We start from the raw sequence: 20,590 nt of genomic DNA on the forward strand, positions 1-20,590 counted from the left end.
GGTATGAGGAGTAATTACACATAGGCAGGGGGTATGAGGAGTAATTACACAGGAGCAGGGGGTATGAGGAGTAATTACACAGGGGCAGGGGTATGAGGAGTAATTACACAGGGGCAGGGGGTATGAGGAGTAATTACACAGGGGCAGGGGGTATGAGGAGTAATTACACAGGGGCAGGGGTATGAGGAGTAATTACACAGGAGCAGGGGGTATGAGGAGTAATTACACAGGGGCAGGGGGTATGAGGAGTAATTACACAGGAGCAGGGGGTATGAGGAGTAATTACACAGGGGCAGGGGGTATGAGGAGTAATTACACAGGGGCAGGGGGTATGAGGAGTAATTACACAGGGGCAGGGGGTATGAGGGGTAATTACACAGGAGCAGGGGGAATGAGGGGTAATTACACAGGGGCAGGGGGTATGAGGGGTAATTACACAGGAGCAGGGGGAATGAGGGGTAATTACACAGGGGGTATTATTGGGGGGCTTTGTTTGGATGCAGTAGGATCCACCTGTGTTGTCAATGTTCAGGGTGAGGAGTACTAGGGGCACCAGTGGGCAGCGCTCTGATCCCATGAGTACATTATATGGGCGGTGGGTGGGTGCCCCGGGTGCCCCCTCCCTGCTGGGTGCTCGTCCCAGCATCTCCCTCCCTCTATATAAGACAGGACTGAGTGCAGACACAGCACCCACCAGCCAGTGGCACCTACACAACCGGTAAGAGCACATTATATATCACCACCTCTTCTGTACATTATATATAATGTATTAAGATACTGCGCTGAAGGGCATATTGTGGTAAGTATTACTGTACAGGTGACTAGCACACGAAGATATATCACTATACAGGTACTCAGCTGGTTACAGACCATGTACCTGTAGTGGGGGCTTCTGTCCGCGTCCCCGCACTTGGTAATAAGGCGAGGTTTTCTTCTTTGCTTTTGTTTCTATCTTCGGTTTTTCTTGGTGTTCTGAATGAGAGAAGATAATTACCGAACATAGAAACAAAAGCAAAGAAGAAAACATCGCCTTATTACCAAGTGCGGGGACGCGGACAGAAGCCCCCACTACAGGTACATGGTCTGTAACCAGCTGAGTACCTGTAGTATAGTGATATATCTTCGTGTGCTAGTCACCTGTACAGTAATACTTACCACAATATGTCCTTCAGCGCAGTATCTTAATACATTACATTGTCTCCCCTGTGCGGCAGATTTGTGTGGTTCTGCCGCGATACCGCTGCTCCTTACATATAGCACCCACTGAGCGCCACCTCTGCAACTTCCCATCTCCTTTGCACATTATATATCACCACCTCTTCTGTACATTATATACTGGAGGATTTATTCCTCACCGCATTGCCCACTTATTCCTATGCAGTATATTATATATTAACCCCTACAATACTTATCATCTTCACCTGGACTGTCTATTACATAATAAGACCTGCACCATGCATTATATAGACTCACCACCTGGACTGTACTTTATATACTGTATATTATACATTTACTCCTATACTGTACTTTATATACTGTACATTATATACTGTATACTATACATTTACTCCTTTACTGTACTTTATATACTGTATATTATACATTTACTCCTTTACTGTACTTTATATACTGTATATTATACATTTACTCCTTTACTGTACTTTATATACTGTATATTATACATTTACTCCTATACTGTACATTATATACTGTACATTATATACTGTATACTATACATTTACTCCTATATCTTACATTGTATACTGTACTTTATATACTGTATATTATAAATTTACTCTTATACTGTCATTTATATTATACATTTACTCCTGTACGTTATATATTATACTTTATGTACTGTACATTATACATTTACTCCCGCCCTGCACATTATATGATATATCTTTGCCCCTGACATTACATGTTGTGATGTCACAACCAGGACACAATATTGTATGGAGCGGGGGCACCAGGGCCCCTGAGGTGAATGTCACAGCCCCGGTGACCTTTCCCTTCGGCTATTACTGTCCTGACCTTTATCCGTCTCCAGAGACTATTTATAAACCTCCAGAGATAATTCTAGATGCAAGAACAACCCGAGCTACATGTGCAGTCCGTGTACGGGGCTATTATACAGAGCCGTACTGTTATAATGTCATGTAATCATTATCAGCATTATTATACAGCCATGTGGTCATTATCAGTGTATATCAGTATTATTATAGTCATGTGATCATTATCAGTGTATATCAGTATTATTACACAGTCATGTGATCATTATCAGTACATATCAGTATTATTATACAGCCAAGTGATCATTATTAGTATATATCAGTATTATTATACAGGCATGTGATCATTATCAGTATTATTACACAGCCATGTGATCATTATCAGTATATATCAGTATTATTACACAGCCATGTGATCATTATCAGTGTATATCAGTATTATTACACAGCCAAGTGATCATTATCAGTATATATCAGTATTATTATACAGCCATGTGATCATTATCAGTATATATCAGTATTATTACACAGCCATGTGATCATTATCAGTATATATCAGTATTATTATACAGCCATGTGATCATTATCAGTATATATCAGTATTATTATACAGCCATGTGATCATTATCAGTATATATCAGTATTATTATACAGCCATGTGACCATTATCAGTACATATCAGTTGTATTACACAGTCATGTGATCATTATCAGTATATATCAGTATTATTACACAGCCATGTGATCATTATCAGTATATATCAGTATTATTACACAGCCAAGTGATCATTATCAGTATATATCAGTATTATTATACAGCCATGTGATCATTATCAGTATATATCAGTATTATTATACAGCCATGTGATCATTATCAGTATATATCAGTATTATTACACAGCCATGTGACCATTATCAGTATATATCAGTATTATTACACAGCCATGTGATCATTATCAGTGTATATCAGTATTATTACACAGTCATGTGATCATTATCAGTATATATCAGTATTATTATACAGTCATGTGACCAATATCAGTGTATATCAGTATTATTACACAGTCATGTGATCATTATCAGTGTATATCAGTATTATTATACAGTGTTGTGATCATTATCAGTACATATCAGTATTATTATACAGTCATGTGATCATTATCAGTACATATCAGTATTATTATACAGCCATGTGATCATTATCAGTACATATCAGTATTATTACACAGCCATGTGACCATTATCAGTATATATCAGTATTATTACACAGCCATGTGATCATTATCAGTGTATATCAGTATTATTACACAGTCATGTGATCATTATCAGTATATATCAGTATTATTATACAGTCATGTGACCATTATCAGTGTATATCAGTATTATTACACAGTCATGTGATCATTATCAGTATATATCAGTATTATTATACAGCCATGTGACCATTATCAGTATATATCAGTATTATTATACAGTCATGTGACCATTATCAGTATATATCAGTATTATTATACAGCCATGTGATCATTATCAGTATATATCAGTATTATTATACAGCCATGTGATCATTATCAGTATATATCAGTATTATTACACAGTCATGTGACCATTATCAGTGTATATCAGTATTATTAAACAGCCATGTGATCATTATCAGTATATATCAGTATTATTACACAGCCATGTGATCATTATCAGTGTATATCAGTATTATTACACAGCCATGTGATCATTATCAGTGTATATCAGTATTATTATACAGTCATGTGACCATTATCAGTATATATCAGTATTATTACACAGCCATGTGATCATTATCAGTGTATATCAGTATTATTACACAGTCATGTGATCATTATCAGTGTATATTAGTATTATTACACACCCATGTGATCATTATCAGTATATATCAGTATTATTACACAGCCATGTGATCATTATCAGTATATATCAGTATTATTATACAGTCATGTGACCATTATCAGTACATATCAGTTGTATTACACAGTCATGTGATCATTATCAGTATATATCAGTATTATTACACAGCCATGTGATCATTATCAGTATATATCAGTATTATTATACAGTCATGTGACCATTATCAGTACATATCAGTTTTATTACACAGTCATGTGATCATTATCAGTATATATCAGTATTATTATACAGTCATGTGACCATTATCAGTATATATCAGTATTATTATACAGTCATGTGACCATTATCAGTGTATATCAGTATTATTATACAGCCATATGATCATTATCAGTATATATCAGTATTATTACACACCCATGTGATCATTATCAGTATATATCAGTATTATTATACAGCCATGTGATCATTATCAGTATATATCAGTATTATTACACAGCCATGTGATCATTTTCAGTATATATCAGTTTTTTTACACAGCCATGTGATCATTATCAGTATATATCAGTATTATTACACAGCCATGTGACCATTATCAGTATATATCAGTATTATTACACAGCCATGTGATCATTATCAGTATATATCAGTATTATTACACAGCCATGTGATCATTATCAGTATATATCAGTATTATTACACAGCCATGTGATCATTATCAGTATATATCAGTATTATTATACAGCCATGTGATCATTATCAGTATATATCAGTATTATTATACAGCCATGTGATCATTATCAGTATATATCAGTATTATTATACAGCCATGTGACCATTATCAGTATATATCAGTGTTATTATACAATCATGTGATCATTATCAGTATATATCAGTATTATTACACAGCCATGTGATCATTATCAGTATATATCAGTATTATTACACAGCCATGTGATCATTATCAGTATATATCAGTATTATTACACAGCCATGTGATCATTATCAGTATATATCAGTATTATTACACAGCCATGTGATCATTATCAGTATATATCAGTATTATTACACAGCCATGTGATCAGTACTTTGCATTATTGTTACATAGTCATGTGATCCATATCTCCCTCTTCAGGGCAACATGTCTATTCAGAAGATTCATGCTCGGGAGATCTTGGACTCCAGGGGTAACCCTACTGTAGAGGTGGACCTGTACACTGGGAAAGGTGCGTCTATATCATTCATATACCCAAAATACAAAAGGAGAGCCAATAAGATTAGGGTCAATATCCTGGAGGTGCAGCACAGAGTATTTCAGGATATAGATTGCTATCTGTTGTGCAGGTTCTTACATGATGCCCTCAATACTGCAGGTCTGTTTCGGGCAGCCGTCCCCAGCGGCGCCTCCACTGGAATCTATGAAGCCCTGGAGCTCAGAGATGGGGACAAATCCCGATATCTGGGAAAAGGTGAGGTGGACATGGTGGTCAGCCCAGAGACTCTCACTCTCCATTATCATTCATACTCTACATGTTCTGTAACCACTACTACTCCCAACAGGTGTCCAGAAGGCCGTGGAGCACATCAACAAGACTATCGTCCCAGCCTTGTTAGAGAAGGTAGGTGAGATCACAGCAAATACACTGGTGGTCAGGGCTTGGTGGTCAGAGGTCTGGTGGTCAGGTGTCTGGATAGTCAGAGGTCTGGATAGTCTGAGGTCTGGATAATCAGAGGTCTGGATAGTCAGAGGTCTGGATAGTCAGAGGTCTGGATAGTCTGAGGTCTGGTGATCAGATGTCTGATTGTCAGGGTTCTAGTGGTCAGGTTTCTGATGGTCAGATTGCAGTGGCCGGGTTTGGGGTGGCCGCAACACTATGCTGAGTCCTCTGGACACCATCAAGGTGTCACCCCGTGTTGCTGCTCTCTGGAAGGGATGGTAAGGTGTGGTGCACCCCAGTAGGAAATGAGTCCAGAGAGTCAGGGTCTGCAGTAACCAGGGGGCTTCTTTACTGGAGGAATTCAGGTGCAAAACAATACAGGCGAGGCATAGGGCTGGCTTCTCCAGTCTCCTCCCTGAGATGAGGCATAGGGCCGGCTTCTCCAGTCTCCTCCCTGAGACGAGGCATAGGGCTGGCATCTCCAGTCTCCTCCCTGAGATGAGGCATAGGGCTGGCTTCTCTAGTCTCTTCCCGGAATGAGGCATAGGGCTGGCTTCTCCAGTCTCCTCCCTAGGACGAGGTATAGGGCCAGCTTCTCCAGTCTCCTCCCTGAGACGAGGCATAAGGCCAGCTTCTCCAGTCTCCTCCCTGAGATGAGGCATAGGGCTGGCTTCTCCAGTCTCCTCCCTGAGATGAGGCATAGGGCTGGCTTCTCCAGTCTCCTCCCTAAGATGAGGCATAGGGCTGGCTTCTCTAGTCTCCTCCCTGTGATGAGGCATAGGGCTGGCTTCTCTAGTCTCCTCCCTGAGATGAGGCATAGGGCTGGCTTCTCTAGTCTCCTCCCTGAGATGAGGCATAGGGCTGGCTTCTCCAGTCTCCTCCCTGAGACGAGGCATAGGGCTGGCTTCTCAAGTCTCCTCCCTGAGATGAGGCATAGGGCTGGCTTCTCTAGTCTCCTCCCTGAGATGAGGCATAGGGCTGGCTTCTCCAGTCTCCTCCCTGAGATGAGGCATAGGGCTGGCTTCTCTAGTCTCCTCCGTGAGATGAGGCATAGGGCTGGCTTCTCCAGTCTCCTCCCTGAGATGAGGCATAGGGCTGGCTTTTCTAGTCTCCTCCTTGAGATGAGACATAGGGCTGGCTTCTCTAGTCTCTTCCCTGAGATGAGGCATAGGGCTGGCTTCTCCAGCCTTCTCCCTGAGATGAGGCATAGGGCTGGCTTCTCTAGTCTCCTCCCTGAGATGAGGCATAGGACTGGCTTCTCCAGCCTTCTCCCTGAGATGAGGCATAGTGCTGGCATCTCCAGTCTCCTCCCTTACAGAAGAAGGGTTTGATACTGAGGAAAGGCCTGAGCTTAGCTGTCCCTCTCTCTCTCAGAAGGCTGGTACCCCTGGTCAAAGGCTTGAGGTCCAGGGTCTGTGGCAGAGTATCCCCGTCACACCGTCTTCTTCTGGTCACTCATGCAGACTGGCAGAGTCTTCTCTTCTAAGCACTAATCACTAACTGCAGAACACCAGGGGCTTTGCTCTCCTTATACACAGTTTCTGGCTGAACTAGAACCTTCTAGCGGGAGGGGTGGAGTGGAGAAACTCAGCACAAATAAATACAATGTTACACTTTCCGTCTCTCATAGACTTACATTAGAGCTTCAATGATACTCAATGGCAATGACACAATGGTAATTAGGCTTGAGCTAATCGAGCTTCAGACCATAGATCTGAAGTCCATTCATTAACCCCTTCCCAACCAGCGCCGTAATAGTATGGCGCTGCGGGAAGTGACTTTCCGACCAGCGCCGTAATACTACAGCGCTCTGATCAGTCGGGTGCAGGAGCTGCGCCCCCGCCCGATCAGCTGCAGGGGACCGGCTGTTCCTTTTAGCCAGACCCCTGCTGTATGCGCCGGCATCGCCATCAGCATCAGCATGTGCACCCCCGTCCCCATCGGGTCCCCGTGCTGCCTTCCTTCGGCATCGCGGCTGCCTTCCCTGTTAGCCTGTGAAATCTCACAGGCAGGAAGGCTGTAAGTGTATTACAGTGAGTAATACACTTACAGCCAATGCATTACAATACAAAAAATAAGGTTAGGTATTGCCGCATCCGTATCGACCAGCTCTATAACAATATCACATGATCCACCCTGTCAGGTGAATGCAGTAAAAAAAAGAAAAAATAGCAAAACAGCCATTTTTTGGTCACCTTTCCTCACAAAAAGTGTAATACCAAGCGATCAAAAGGCATATGTACCCCAAAATGGTACCAATCAATCCGTCATCTCATCCTGCAAAAATTGAGACCCTATCTAAGACAATCATCCAAAAAATAAAAAAAATTGGGCAGTCAGAAAATGGCAACACAAAAACAAGATTTAAATCTGTTAAAAAATAATAGACATATTGGGTATCACCGCGTCCGTAACAACTTGCTCTATAAAATATGACATGAGATGCCCCCTCAGGTGAATTCTGTAAAAAAAAATAAGCCTCACCTTGCCTTACAAAAAGTCTAATACCAAGTGATCAAAAAATTCTTATGTACCCTAAAATGGTACCAATGAAAAGATCACTTCATCCTGCAAAAATGAAGCCCCCACAAAGGACAATCACTCAAAAAATAAAAATCAATGGTGCCCATAAACCAATCCATCCAAATGTGCGCTGCAAAAGCAATATGATGCTCCTTCCATTCTGAGTCCTGCCATGTGCCCCACCCCCCCCCAGCAGTTTACCACCACATATGGGGTGTTGCCGTATTCAGGAGAAAATGGGTAACGAATTATGGGTGCTTTTTCTCCTGTTACCCCTTGTAAAAATGAAAAATTTGGGGCTAAAGTATAATTGTATTGGAAGAAATGAAAGTTTTCATTTTCACAGCCAAGTGTTTCCAAATTCCGTAAAACGTCAGGGTCTCTTCACATACAAAATGTTGCCCAATACCCATTCTAGCCAAATCTGCCTCCATATGGCGCTCCTTTCCTTCTGACCACTGCCATGTGCCCCGACAGCAGTTTACTACCACATATGGGGTATTTCTGTAAAATTTGATTAACATGAAAAATCTGCATAAAACATGAAATTTTGAAATTTCACCTCCATTTTCCTTTAATTCTTGTGGAACATCTAAAGGGTTAACAAAGTTTGTAACATCATTTTTGAATAATTTGAGGGGTTTCTAAAATGTGGTAATTTATGGGTGGTTTCCATTATGTAAGCTCCTCAAAATCACTTTATATCTGAATTGGTGCTTAAAAAAATGGTTTTGAAAAATTAGAAAAATGGCTTCTAAACTTCTAAGGCCTAGTTCACACGAACGCAATACACGGCCACAGTTCCGTGTGCATTCCGCATCATGGATGCGGACCCATTCACTTTAATGGGTCCGCAAATCAGGAATTGCGGAACGGCCGCACGGAACGGGATCCCTCGGAAGCACTACGGAGTGCTTCCGTGGGGTTGCGTCCCGTACTTCCGTTCCGCAAAAAGATAGAACATGTCCTATCTTTTTGCGGAACGGCTGGCGATCGTGCATTACGGCCCGCAATTTGCAGCACGGGCACGGATCACGGGTCACACTCGGCCTAAGCCTTCTAATGTTCTAAAAAAAGGAAATGACAATTACAAAATGATCCCAACATAAAGCAGACATATGGGGAACGATGACTGATAACTATTTTATGAGGCACTACTATCTGTCTTAGGCCTCATGCACACGACCGTATTTTTTTGCGGTCCGCAAAAACGGGTTCCGTTTTGCCGTGATCCGTGACCGTTTTTTCGTCCGTGGGTCTTCCTTGATTTTTGGAGGATCCACGTACATGAAAAAAAAGTCGTTTTGGTGTCCGCCTGGCCGTGCGGAGCCAAACGGATCCGTCCTGAATTACAATGCAAGTCAATGGGGACGGATCCGTTTGACGTTGACACAATATGGTGCAATTTCAAACGGATCCGTCCCCCATTGACTTTCAATGTAAAGTCAGGAGTTAATATACCATGGGATCGGAGTTTTCTCCAATCCGATGGTATATTTTAACTTGAAGCGTCCCCATTACCATGGGAACGCCTCTATGTTAGAATATACCGTCCGATTTGAGTTACATCGTGAAACTCAAATCCGACAGTATATTCTAACACAGAGGCGTTCCCATGGTGATGGGGACGCTTCAGGTTAGAATATACTAAAAGAACTGTGTACATGACTGCCCCCTGCTGCCTGGGGCAGCCCCCCCCCCCCTGTAGTTAACACATAGGTGGCCAGTGCGGCCGCCCCCCCCCCCTCCCTCCCCTGTAGTTAACTCGTTGGTGGCCAGTGGGCCCCCCTCCCTCCCCTGTAGTTAACTCATTGGTGGCCAGTGCGGCCGGCCCCCCTCCCTCCCCTGTAGTTAACTCGTTGGTGGCCAGTGGGCCCCCCCTCCCTCCCCTGTAGTTAACTCGTTGGTGGCCAGTGGGCCTTCTCCCCCTCCCTCCCCCTCCTAATTAAAATCTCCCCCCTATCATTGGTGGCAGCGGAGTGTACCGATCGGAGTCCCAGTTTAATCGCTGGGGCTCCGATCGGTAACCATGGCAACCAGGACGCTACTGCAGTCCCAGTTGCCATGGTTACTTAGCAATTTGTAGCAGCATTATACTTACCTGTGAGCTGCGATGTCTTCGTCCGGCCGGGAGCTCCTCCTACTGGTAAGTGATAGGTCATGTCACTTACCAGTAGGAGGAGCTCCCGGCCGGACGTCACTTACCAGTAGGAGGAGCTCCCGGCGGGACGCAGACATCGCAGCTCACAGGTACCAATGTGGCCACCAATGTGTTAACTACAGGGGGGGGGGATGCCCCCTGCTGCCTGGCAGCACCTGCCAGGCAGCAGGGGGCAGTCATGTACACAGTTCTTTTAGTATATTCTAACCTGAAGCGTCCCTATCACCATGGGAACGCCTCTGTGTTAGAATATACTGTCGGTTCTGAGTTTTCACGAAGTGAAAACTCAGCTATGAAAAACCTTTTATGCAGACGGATCTTCGGATCTGTCTGTATAAAAACTAACCTACGGCCACGGATCACGGACACGGATGCCAATCTTGTGTGCATCCGTGTTCTTTCACGGACCCATTGACTTGAATGGGTCCGTGAACCGTTGGCCGTGGAAAAAATAGGACAGGTCATATTTTTTTCACGGCCAGGAAACACGGATCACGGATGCGGCTGCAAAACGGTGCATTTTCCGATTTTTCCACTTTCAATGGGTCCGCGAAAAAAAACGGAAAACGGCACAACGGCCACGGGTGCACACAACGGTCGTGTGCAGGAGGCCTTAAAAGTAGAGAAATTTAAATTTAGAACATTGTGAATTTTTCAAAATTTTTGGTAAATTTGGGATTTTCTTATAAATAAAGGAAAAATATATTGACTCAAATTTACCACTGTTGTGAAGTACAATGTGTCACGAGACAACAATCTCAGAATGGCGTGGATAAGTAAAAGCGTTCCCAAGTTATTACCACATAAAGTGACACATGTCAGATTTGCAAAAAATGGCCTGGGCAGGAAGGTGAAAACTGGCCCGGGGTAGAAAGGGTTAAATAACTTAGTTGTTAATGCTGTTTCCATACAGCATTAAATTGTATGGGCTCCATGTAGCCAAACTTCGTCTCGGCCGAAGATGTGCAAGAATGAGTACGGTATTCCTATCTGCAGGGCCGTCTTTGCCGCAGGGCAAAAGGGGCAGCTGCCCCGGGCCCGGTTGCTCCTGGGGGCCCGACGCCCGACTCGCGACTCCGATTCACTATGCAGCAGCGCAGCAGACACTCTTCAGAACAAGTTACAACTGCGCTGCGCTGCTTAGTTAGCAAGAACGTCGGCGCCCCGCCGTCACGTGGTAAAAGGGGTGTGTGATGTGACTCACCGCAGCCTGGTGAGTAGAGTGGCGCCACGGCGGAGCAGCCAGCAGCAGGGAATAAGTCTCCGCCACCGGACCGGAGCTAAAGGGATTGGGTGGTGAGTCACGGCCTCACGTGACCAGACCAGGCACCAGTGACTCACCTTACAGGCCAGACCAGACCTGCCACTGCCGCGCCAGGAGGGGAGGACTCGGTAGGTATGGTAAAGGCTTTAAAGCAAAAAGCACGCATATATATTGACTTAATTCTACATTAGAAATTTAGACCGGTCAGGCTGATCACCAAATTAATAATTAACCACCCCAGATCCATTCATAAATGAGTGGGGGATTATAGAGACGGACGGCCCCAGGAGACATAAGGGGTTGGGTTCTGTCTGCTGCTGAACTGGCCTGGGGGCTGGGGCCACCACCGGCCACATTTACTAATCTTTGCTCAGGGGGGCCCTCATGGTGTCATTTTCACTAAGGAATATAGTTTAACCATTTATGTGCAAAAGAGAAAAAAAGAAGTCAGCTCCAATCAGATATCTGCACATAGACCAAGACTCTGGGTCTAGTTCGAGTACGGGAGAACATGCCCCTTGGACTAAATACTACGCAGCCAAGCCTCCAAGGCCTGCACCGGACACCATCTGCTGTCCGTGGGAAAGTATCTGACCGCCACTGATTGCCCCGGCCGTGACGTCTTGGACGAGGCCAAGGTGAGGACATAGATGGACCCGCGCTGGATGAGCTGACCTTTCCGCAAGCACCCAGCCAGCGTATTGGTACCCATGAGCTCGCCTGACCTGAGGAATCCATGGAAGGCCAGGTACCAGGCTGTTTCTACCAGAGCGCTAAGCTGCGGCCCGAACGGTTTACCCTGCAGTTTGCCTGTCACGGCCTGAACAAGCTACCGGTAAATGGCTGACGCCCATGTCGTTTCACAACAGACATCTTGCGCAAACCTTTCAACGCCGCTTTGATCGTGTGGGCGGAGAAGAGTGACGGTAGGTCCGGGTGTAACCTGTACCAATGGTGCTGAATACCTGCCAGGTATAGTTAACAATGCTTTAGGACAGGTTTAATTGAGAGTGGCAAAACCCCGACAAAGCCCAATAGGTGAGTGATAGGTATGTAACCTAAAACGGAGAAGCCATGCGTGAGAGACTCTAATGGCAGAGTCATATGTGTAACCTAAAACGGGGAAGCCATGCGTGAGACTCTAATGGCGGAGTCATATGTGTAACCTAAAACGGAGAAGCCATGCGTGAGCGACTCTAATGGCGGAGTCATATGTGTAACCTAAAACGGAGAAGCCATGCGTGAGAGACTCTAATGGCGGAGTCATATGTGTAAACCTAAAACGGAGAAGCCATGCGTGAGACTCTAATGGCGGAGACATATGTGTAAACCTAAAACGGAGTAGCCATGCGTGAGAGACTCTAATGGCGGAGTCATATGTGTAAACCTAAAACGGAGAAGCCATGCGTGAGACTCTAATGGCGGAGTCATATGTGTAAACCTAAAACGGAGAAGCCATGCGTGAGAGACTCTAATGGCGGAGTCATATGTGTAAACCTAAAACGGAGAAGCCATGCGTGAGCGACTCTAATGGCGGAGTCATATGTGTAAACCTAAAACGGAGAAGCCATGCGTGAGAGACTCTAATGGCGGAGTCATATGTGTAAACCTAAAACGGAGAAGCCATGCGTGAGAGACTCTAATGGCGGAGTCATATGTGTAAACCTAAAACGGAGAAGCCATGCGTGAGAGATTCTAATGGCGGAGTCATATGTGTAAAACTAAAACGGGGAAGCCATGCGTGAGACTCTAATGGCGGAGTCATATGTGTAACCTAAAACGGAGAAGCCATGCGTGAGAGATTCTAATGGCGGAGTTGTATGTGTGAACCTAAAACGGAGAAGCCATGCGTGAGAGACTCTAATGGCGGAGTCATATGTGTAAACCTAAAACGGAGAAGCCATGCGTGAGCGACTCTAATGGCGGAGTCATATGTGTAAACCTAAAACGGAGAAGCCATGCGTGAGACTCTAATGGCGGAGTCATATGTGTAACCTAAAACGGAGAAGCCATGCGTGAGAGACTCTAATGGCGGAGTCATATGTGTAAACCTAAAACGGAGCAGCCATGCGTGAGACTCTAATGGCGGAGTCATATGTGTAACCTAAAACGGAGTAGCCATACGTGAGAGGCTCTAATGGCGGAGTCATATGTGTAACCTAAAACGGAGAAACCATACGTGAGAGGCTCTAATGGCGGAGTCGTATGTGTAAAACTAAAACGGGGAAGCCATACGTGAGACTCTAATGGCGGAGTCATATGCATAACCTAAAACGGGGAAGCCATGCGTGAGCGACTCTAATGGCGGAGTCATATGTGTAAAACTCACACGGAGAAGCCATGCGTGAGAGACTCTAATGGCGGAGTCATATGTGTGAACCTAAAACGGGGAAGCCATGCGTGAGACTCTAATGGCGGAGTCATATGTGTAACCTAAAACGGGGAAACCATGCGTGAGAGACTCTAATGGCGGAGTCATATGTGTAAACCTAAAACGGAGAAGCCATGCGTGAGAGACTCTAATGGCGGAGTCATATGTGTAAACCTAAAACGGAGAAGCCATGCGTGAGAGACTCTAATGGCGGAGTCATATGTGTGAACCTAAAACGGAGAAGCCATGCGTGAGCGACTCTAATGGCGGAGTCATATGTGTGAACCTAAAACGGAGAAGCCATGCGTGAGCGACTCTAATGGCGGAGTCATATGTGTAACCTAAAACGGAGTAGCCATACGTGAGACTCTAATGGCGGAGTCATATGTGTAAAACTCACACGGAGAAGCCATGCGTGAGCGACTCTAATGGCGGAGTCATATGTGTAACCTAAAACGGAGAAGCCATGCGTGAGCGACTCTAATGGCGGAGTCATATGTGTAAACCTAAAACGGAGAAGCCATGCGTGAGAGACTCTAATGGCGGAGTCATATGTGTAACCTAAAACGGAGTAGCCATGCGTGAGAGATTCTAATGGCGGAGTCATATGTGTAAAACTAAAACGGGGAAGCCATGCGTGAGACTCTAATGGCGGAGTCATATGTGTAAACCTAAAACGGAGTAGCCATGCGTGAGAGATTCTAATGGCGGAGACATATGTGTGAACCTAAAACGGAGAAGCCATGCGTGAGACTCTAATGGCGGAGACATATGCGTAACCTAAAACGGGGAAGCCATGCGTGAGCGACTCTAATGGCGGAGTCATATGTGTAAAACTCACACGGAGAAGCCATGCGTGAGAGACTCTAATGGCGGAGTCATATGTGTAACCTAAAACGGAGTAGCCATGCGTGAGAGATTCTAATGGCGGAGTCATATGTGTAAAACTAAAACGGGGAAGCCATGCGTGAGACTCTAATGGCGGAGTCATATGTGTAAACCTAAAACGGAGTAGCCATGCGTGAGAGATTCTAATGGCGGAGACATATGTGTGAACCTAAAACGGAGAAGCCATGCGTGAGCGACTCTAATGGCGGAGTCATATGTGTAACCTAAAACGGGGAAGCCATGCGTGAGACTCTAATGGCGGAGTCATTCTTAAGCAGCTCCCGTACGGGCACAGCTCTGAGTACGAGCATGAAGAGCATGGTATAACGCAGATCACCTGCACGGACTAACTAACATCCTGTGCCTAAATAACCCCCTTGGAACCTTATGTACGGCCGGCAGCAGGAAGCCAGCCACCGCCTATGATCTGCTCCCTCTGACCGAGCCTAGTACTCCTTCCTCTGATCCCTGCCTACCTAACGGCACGGCGGCCCGTGCCAGACTTTATTGAAGATGAGGAGCCTTACCCCCCAGCCGCGTGGGGAGCTCACGCTGCTCCCTGGCAGAATGCACCAGTGCGGGGGAGCCCCCCTCCTCAGCTAGGGCCGACCCACCGCCGGCTGGACACTCGTACCGCATGGGGAGCAGCGCCACTCCCTGGCAATGTGCACCGGATCAGAGGGAGCCCTTCCTTTACCGTGGGCCCCGGCCCCCGCTGGTTTGAACCGTGTGCCGCGTGAGGAGCCGCACAGCTGGCATTGTGCGCCGGTGCGGGAGTGCCCCCGCTTACCTAGGGGCTGGTTATTGTGACTGGAACCCGCTGGGAGACTGAAGCCTAACTGGACCTACCTGTGACCGTGAAGGACAGACTGATGCCTGCAGTCGTGGCAGGACTTTATAACGAGTCTGTAGTCGTGACAGACTGATGCCTGCAGTCGTGGCAGGACTTTATAATGAGTCTGTAGTCGTGACAGACTGATGCCTGCAGTCGTGGCAGGGCTTTAGAGCGGGTCTGTAGTCGTGACAGACTGATGCCTGCAGTCGTGGCAGGGCTTTATAACGAGTCTGTAGTCGTGACAGACTGATGCCTGCAGTCGTGGCAGGACTTTATAACGAGTCTGTAGTCGTGACAGACTGATGCCTGCAGTCGTGGCAGGACTTTATAACGAGTCTGTAGTCGTGACAGACTGATGCCTGCAGTCGTGGCAGGGCTTTATAACGAGTCTGTAGTCGTGACAGACTGTTGCCTGCAGTCGTGGCAGGGCTTTATAACGAGTCTGTAGTCGTGACAGACTGTTGCCTGCAGTCGTGGCAGGGCTTTATAAGGAGTCTGTAGTCGTGACAGACCTGGCAAAGCAACATTCCTATCTATACCATTATATTATTTATTTTTTTTCCCCCCCACCAAAGGCCACGACTATAGGCGCCACCCTGTAAGAGATGCGCCAGAGGCCTGGACATAATAGTCCACCATCCCCCGTCCCCCAAGCCTATGCAGGAGAAAAGAGGGGGTTGGCCCCCGCATGCACCACCCCTGACTCACCTGGCGGCCATGACAGCCACGAACCCCACAGTATCGTAAGTTAGCCCACCACCTATGGACCTGAATAACCAAGGACAGACGTGTGAGTGAGCGCACGCCGGCTGGGCGACCCTTCACTCATGCCACCGCTCCCTAGCTAACCACCGGATTATTGTGACTGCGCCCGAACCAACCCCCTGACTGACCGTATGGGCTTACGGGCAGCCCGGCTGCGTGCGCAAAGTGACGTGGCCAGCCCCCCTCCTTGGAGCCCTCTTTATATTTGATCCTTGAACATGTTCCAAATTTATTTTAATTTTTTTTTTTTACACTTCTGCCTTAGTACCTAGCCACTGTGCCTGAGCAGAGGAGCCCTGCACCTGGACTGCAGTACCAGTAGGGGCCTGTAGGTGTCGCCCTCTATCAGCCAGGACCTGCTGGAGCGCAGCAAGCCAGTGATTCCCTTCTAGGTTAGAATTAACCATTGAAATCCTAACTTGTTATACAGTGCACATGTCTGAGTATCTGCTTATCTTGTCTTGCCTGAGTTTGGCGCAGTAAAGAAGACGAGTTTATTCTGCAGCGGATTCCTAGACATGACTGAAAGTCACATAAGCATGTCCACCTTCACTGCCTCGCTAATTGTAATTACCAGGAGACCGTGCATCAGGAGCGGCTGTGAGGGATTTGCGCTCCGCCATGTGGAACATTGCATCCCGTGCCCACCGCTATCGACTATTTGTACAGGGAAAGCCGCGGCGTATTAATCGCCTATAGGTTTCGGCTTCCGCCCCCTGATCCTGCAGCTGGACCTCCGCTTACTGATTGCAGCTAATGAATGGATCCCTGTGTGAGCGGACGGCGTTTTCCTCTACGGCGGAACGTTCTGATACGGGAGTGAGTGATATATAACGCTGCGTCGTGGAGCCGACGGCCGGCGTGACCGATGCTCAGGGTATGCGAGCGGACGTCGTGCCCTGTCGCTGCTGAGCCACAGGTGAGGGGTGCCCGCCTGGGGGACGCTGCATGTGGGAGCGGGGGTGCTTAGCGCAGGGCCTGGAGCGGATCGGGGTGCCGGAAGCGATCGGGAGTGCGGGCAGTCTCCAGCGCAGCTGGGGACCGGCGGCACGCTCGGCAGCCCCACATGTTATACATAGCGAGACGGGTGTGCAAGCCACCCTGCCTACCTAATCACCGTAGCGACGAGCCCGACGCAGCCGATCCCCCGATCCTCCAGTGACGCACGCCCTTCTCTGGCACCAACCCACAAGCCGATTCGAAATCGTTCGAACCGACAAGTGGGGGGAGGAGGGCCAGGTTTAAATAGTGAACGCCCCGCCTCCCCTCACACAAATGCGGCACTCTTAATTGCCTACCACTCATGAGGGCCCCCCTGAGCAAAGGGTGACACCAGCCATAGCAACGCCACTGCCTCTATCTGTAAGTGGCTGGAGGGCACGGCAGGCAGTGGAACTGTGAACTGTCTGAACTCTGAACGGCTGTACAGTCAGTAGTGGCAGGTGACACATGTGGCAATAATAACGTGTCTGCCGGCCTGCAGCCTGGTAAAGACCTGTGTCATGTGTGATGTGCATCCCAATTATGCCATACATACGTGTGCAGATACTGGTCCTGTACTCCTGTCAGGCTGCAAGGCAGGGGTGTGGTGTGGACCACTCCTGAGACTGCATGTGCTTAGGCCTCATGCACACGGCCGTTGTTTGGGTCCGCATCCGTTGCTCCGTTACGTGGCCCCGCCAAAAAAATAGAACATGTCCTATTCTTGTCAGTTTTGCGGACAAGAATAGGCATGTCTACAATGGGACGCCCGTTCCGTTACGCAAATTGCAGAAGGCACACGGGCGGCTTCCGTTTTTTGCGGGTTTGCGGACCGCAAAAAACGGCACAGTCGTGTGCATGAGGCCTTACAGTCCCTAAATAAATAATACTGCAGTAATAGTTCACTACTCCACGAGGTGTGTGGATTTTTTTTTTTGTGTGTGTGTTGTGGTGGAGGGCGTGATTGCTGCTAGGGTGTGGGAAGGCGGGATCCAAGGGGCCCAAGTAAATTCTTGCCCAGGGTACAATCAATATTAAAGACGGCCCTGCCTATCTGCGTATTCAAAACAATTTAAAACAGGAATCCGAAGTGGGCTTTGGTACTGCACAAGTCCCGCACAAGTTCAGCCGAGACGAAGTTTGGATACGCGGAGCCCATACATTTTATTGCTGTACGAGACAGCATTACCAACGATCTATGATTGAAAGCGTAATTCTCTCAAACCTAGTGGTAAACAAGTCTGCCTTCATGCTCTTCTTTAAACCAGCTTCTCATTATTAGCTAGAAAGTCCCTAAAGTGTCTTAGCATTTGTTAACCCTTTCAACAGTGCTGTGCAAACATAACGCAAATGAATAGGGTATATATCACAACATACATACAACCCTTTAAAGTAAAATAAAGTAAGAAGTTGATGATGATTTTGCATAGGGGAATCAGGGGCAAATGTTCACAAATGTCCAGACTATAAAGCATCCCTGCTGTAGGGCACTAGTTGTCATATACAGGGAGTGCAGAATTATTAGGCAAGTTGTATTTTTGAGGATTAATTTTATTATTGAACAACAACCATGTTCTCAATGAACCCAAAAAACTCATTAATATCAAAGCTGAATATTTTTGGAAGTAGTTTTTAGTTTGTTTTTAGTTTTAGCTATTTTAGGGGGATATCTGTGTGTGCAGGTGACTATTACTGTGCATAATTATTAGGCAACTTAACAAAAAACAAATATATACCCATTTCAATTATTTCTTTTTACCAGTGAAACCAATATAACATCTCAACATTCACAAATATACATTTCTGACATTCAAAAACAAAACAAAAACAAATCAGTGACCAATATAGCCACCTTTCTTTGCAAGGACACTCAAAAGCCTGACATCCATGGATTCTGTCAGTGTTTTGATCTGTTCACCATCAACATTGCGTGCAGCAGCAACCACAGCCTCCCAGACACTGTTCAGAGAGGTGTACTGTTTTCCCTCCTTGTAAATCTCACATTTGATGATGGACCACAGGTTCTCAATGGGGTTCAGATCAGGTGAACAAGGAGGCCATGTCATTAGATTTTCTTCTTTTATACCCTTTCTTGCCAGCCACGCTGTGGAGTACTTGGACGCGTGTGATGGAGCATTGTCCTGCATGAAAATCATGTTTTTCTTGAAGGATGCAGACTTCTTCCTGTACCACTGCTTGAAGAAGGTGTCTTCCAGAAACTGGCAGTAGGACTGGGAGTTGAGCTTGACTCCATCCTCAACCCGAAAAGGCCCCACAAGCTCATCTTTGATGATACCAGCCCAAACCAGTACTCCACCTCCACCTTGCTGGCGTCTGAGTCGGACTGGAGCTCTCTGCCCTTTACCAATCCAGCCACGGGCCCATCCATCTGGCCCATCAAGACTCACTCTCATTTCATCAGTCCATAAAACCTTAGAAAAATCAGTCTTGAGATATTTCTTGGCCCAGTCTTGACGTTTCAGCTTGTGTGTCTTGTTCAGTGGTGGTCGTCTTTCAGCCTTTCTTACCTTGGCCATGTCTCTGAGTATTGCACACCTTGTGCTTTTGGGCACTCCAGTGATGTTGCAGCTCTGAAATATGGCCAAACTGGTGGCAAGTGGCATCTTGGCAGCTACACGCTTGACTTTTCTCAGTTCATGGGCAGTTATTTTGCGCCTTGGTTTTTCCACATGCTTCTTGCGACCCTGTTGACTATTTTGAATGAAACGCTTGATTGTTCGATGATCACGCTTCAGAAGCTTTGCAATTTTAAGAGTGCTGCATCCCTCTGCAAGATATCTCACTATTTTTGACTTTTCTGAGCCTGTCAAGTGCTTCTTTTGACCCATTTTGCCAAAGGAAAGGAAGTTGCCTAATAATTATGCACACCTAATATAGGGTGTTGATGTCATTAGACCACACCCCTTCTCATTACAGAGATGCACATCACCTAATATGCTTAATTGGTAGTAGGCTTTCGAGCCTATACAGCTTGGAGTAAGACAACATGCATAAAGAGGATGATGTGGTCAAAATACTCATTTGCCTAATAATTCTGCACGCAGTGTATATTAATTATGACCTAGTCTACAGTCGTGGCCAAAAGTTTTGAGAATGACACAAATATTAGTTTTCCCAAAGTTTGCTGCTAAACTGCTTTTGGATCTTTGTTTCAGTTGTTTCTGTGATGTAGTGAAATATAATTACACGCACTTCATACGTTTCAAAGGCTTTTATCGACAATTACATGACATT

General features: G+C 46.0%; 1 protein-coding gene across 1 annotated transcript in view; it reads left to right on the top strand.

Annotated features, from left to right (window-relative positions):
- Positions 1-687: 687 nt before the first annotated feature.
- LOC120986650 (beta-enolase) overlaps positions 688-20,590 on the top strand; it is a 50,762-nt gene continuing 30,859 nt past the window's right edge. The window contains exons 1-4 of the mRNA XM_040415314.1: positions 688-718; positions 5,025-5,115; positions 5,263-5,358; positions 5,450-5,508. Coding sequence (XP_040271248.1) covers positions 5,031-5,115; positions 5,263-5,358; positions 5,450-5,508 — 240 coding nt within the window. The 5' untranslated portion in view covers positions 688-718; positions 5,025-5,030. The remainder of the gene's footprint in view (positions 719-5,024; positions 5,116-5,262; positions 5,359-5,449; positions 5,509-20,590) is intronic.

Source organism: Bufo bufo, chromosome 1, assembly GCF_905171765.1.
Source record: "Bufo bufo chromosome 1, aBufBuf1.1, whole genome shotgun sequence".
Taxonomy (NCBI): domain Eukaryota; kingdom Metazoa; phylum Chordata; class Amphibia; order Anura; family Bufonidae; genus Bufo; species Bufo bufo.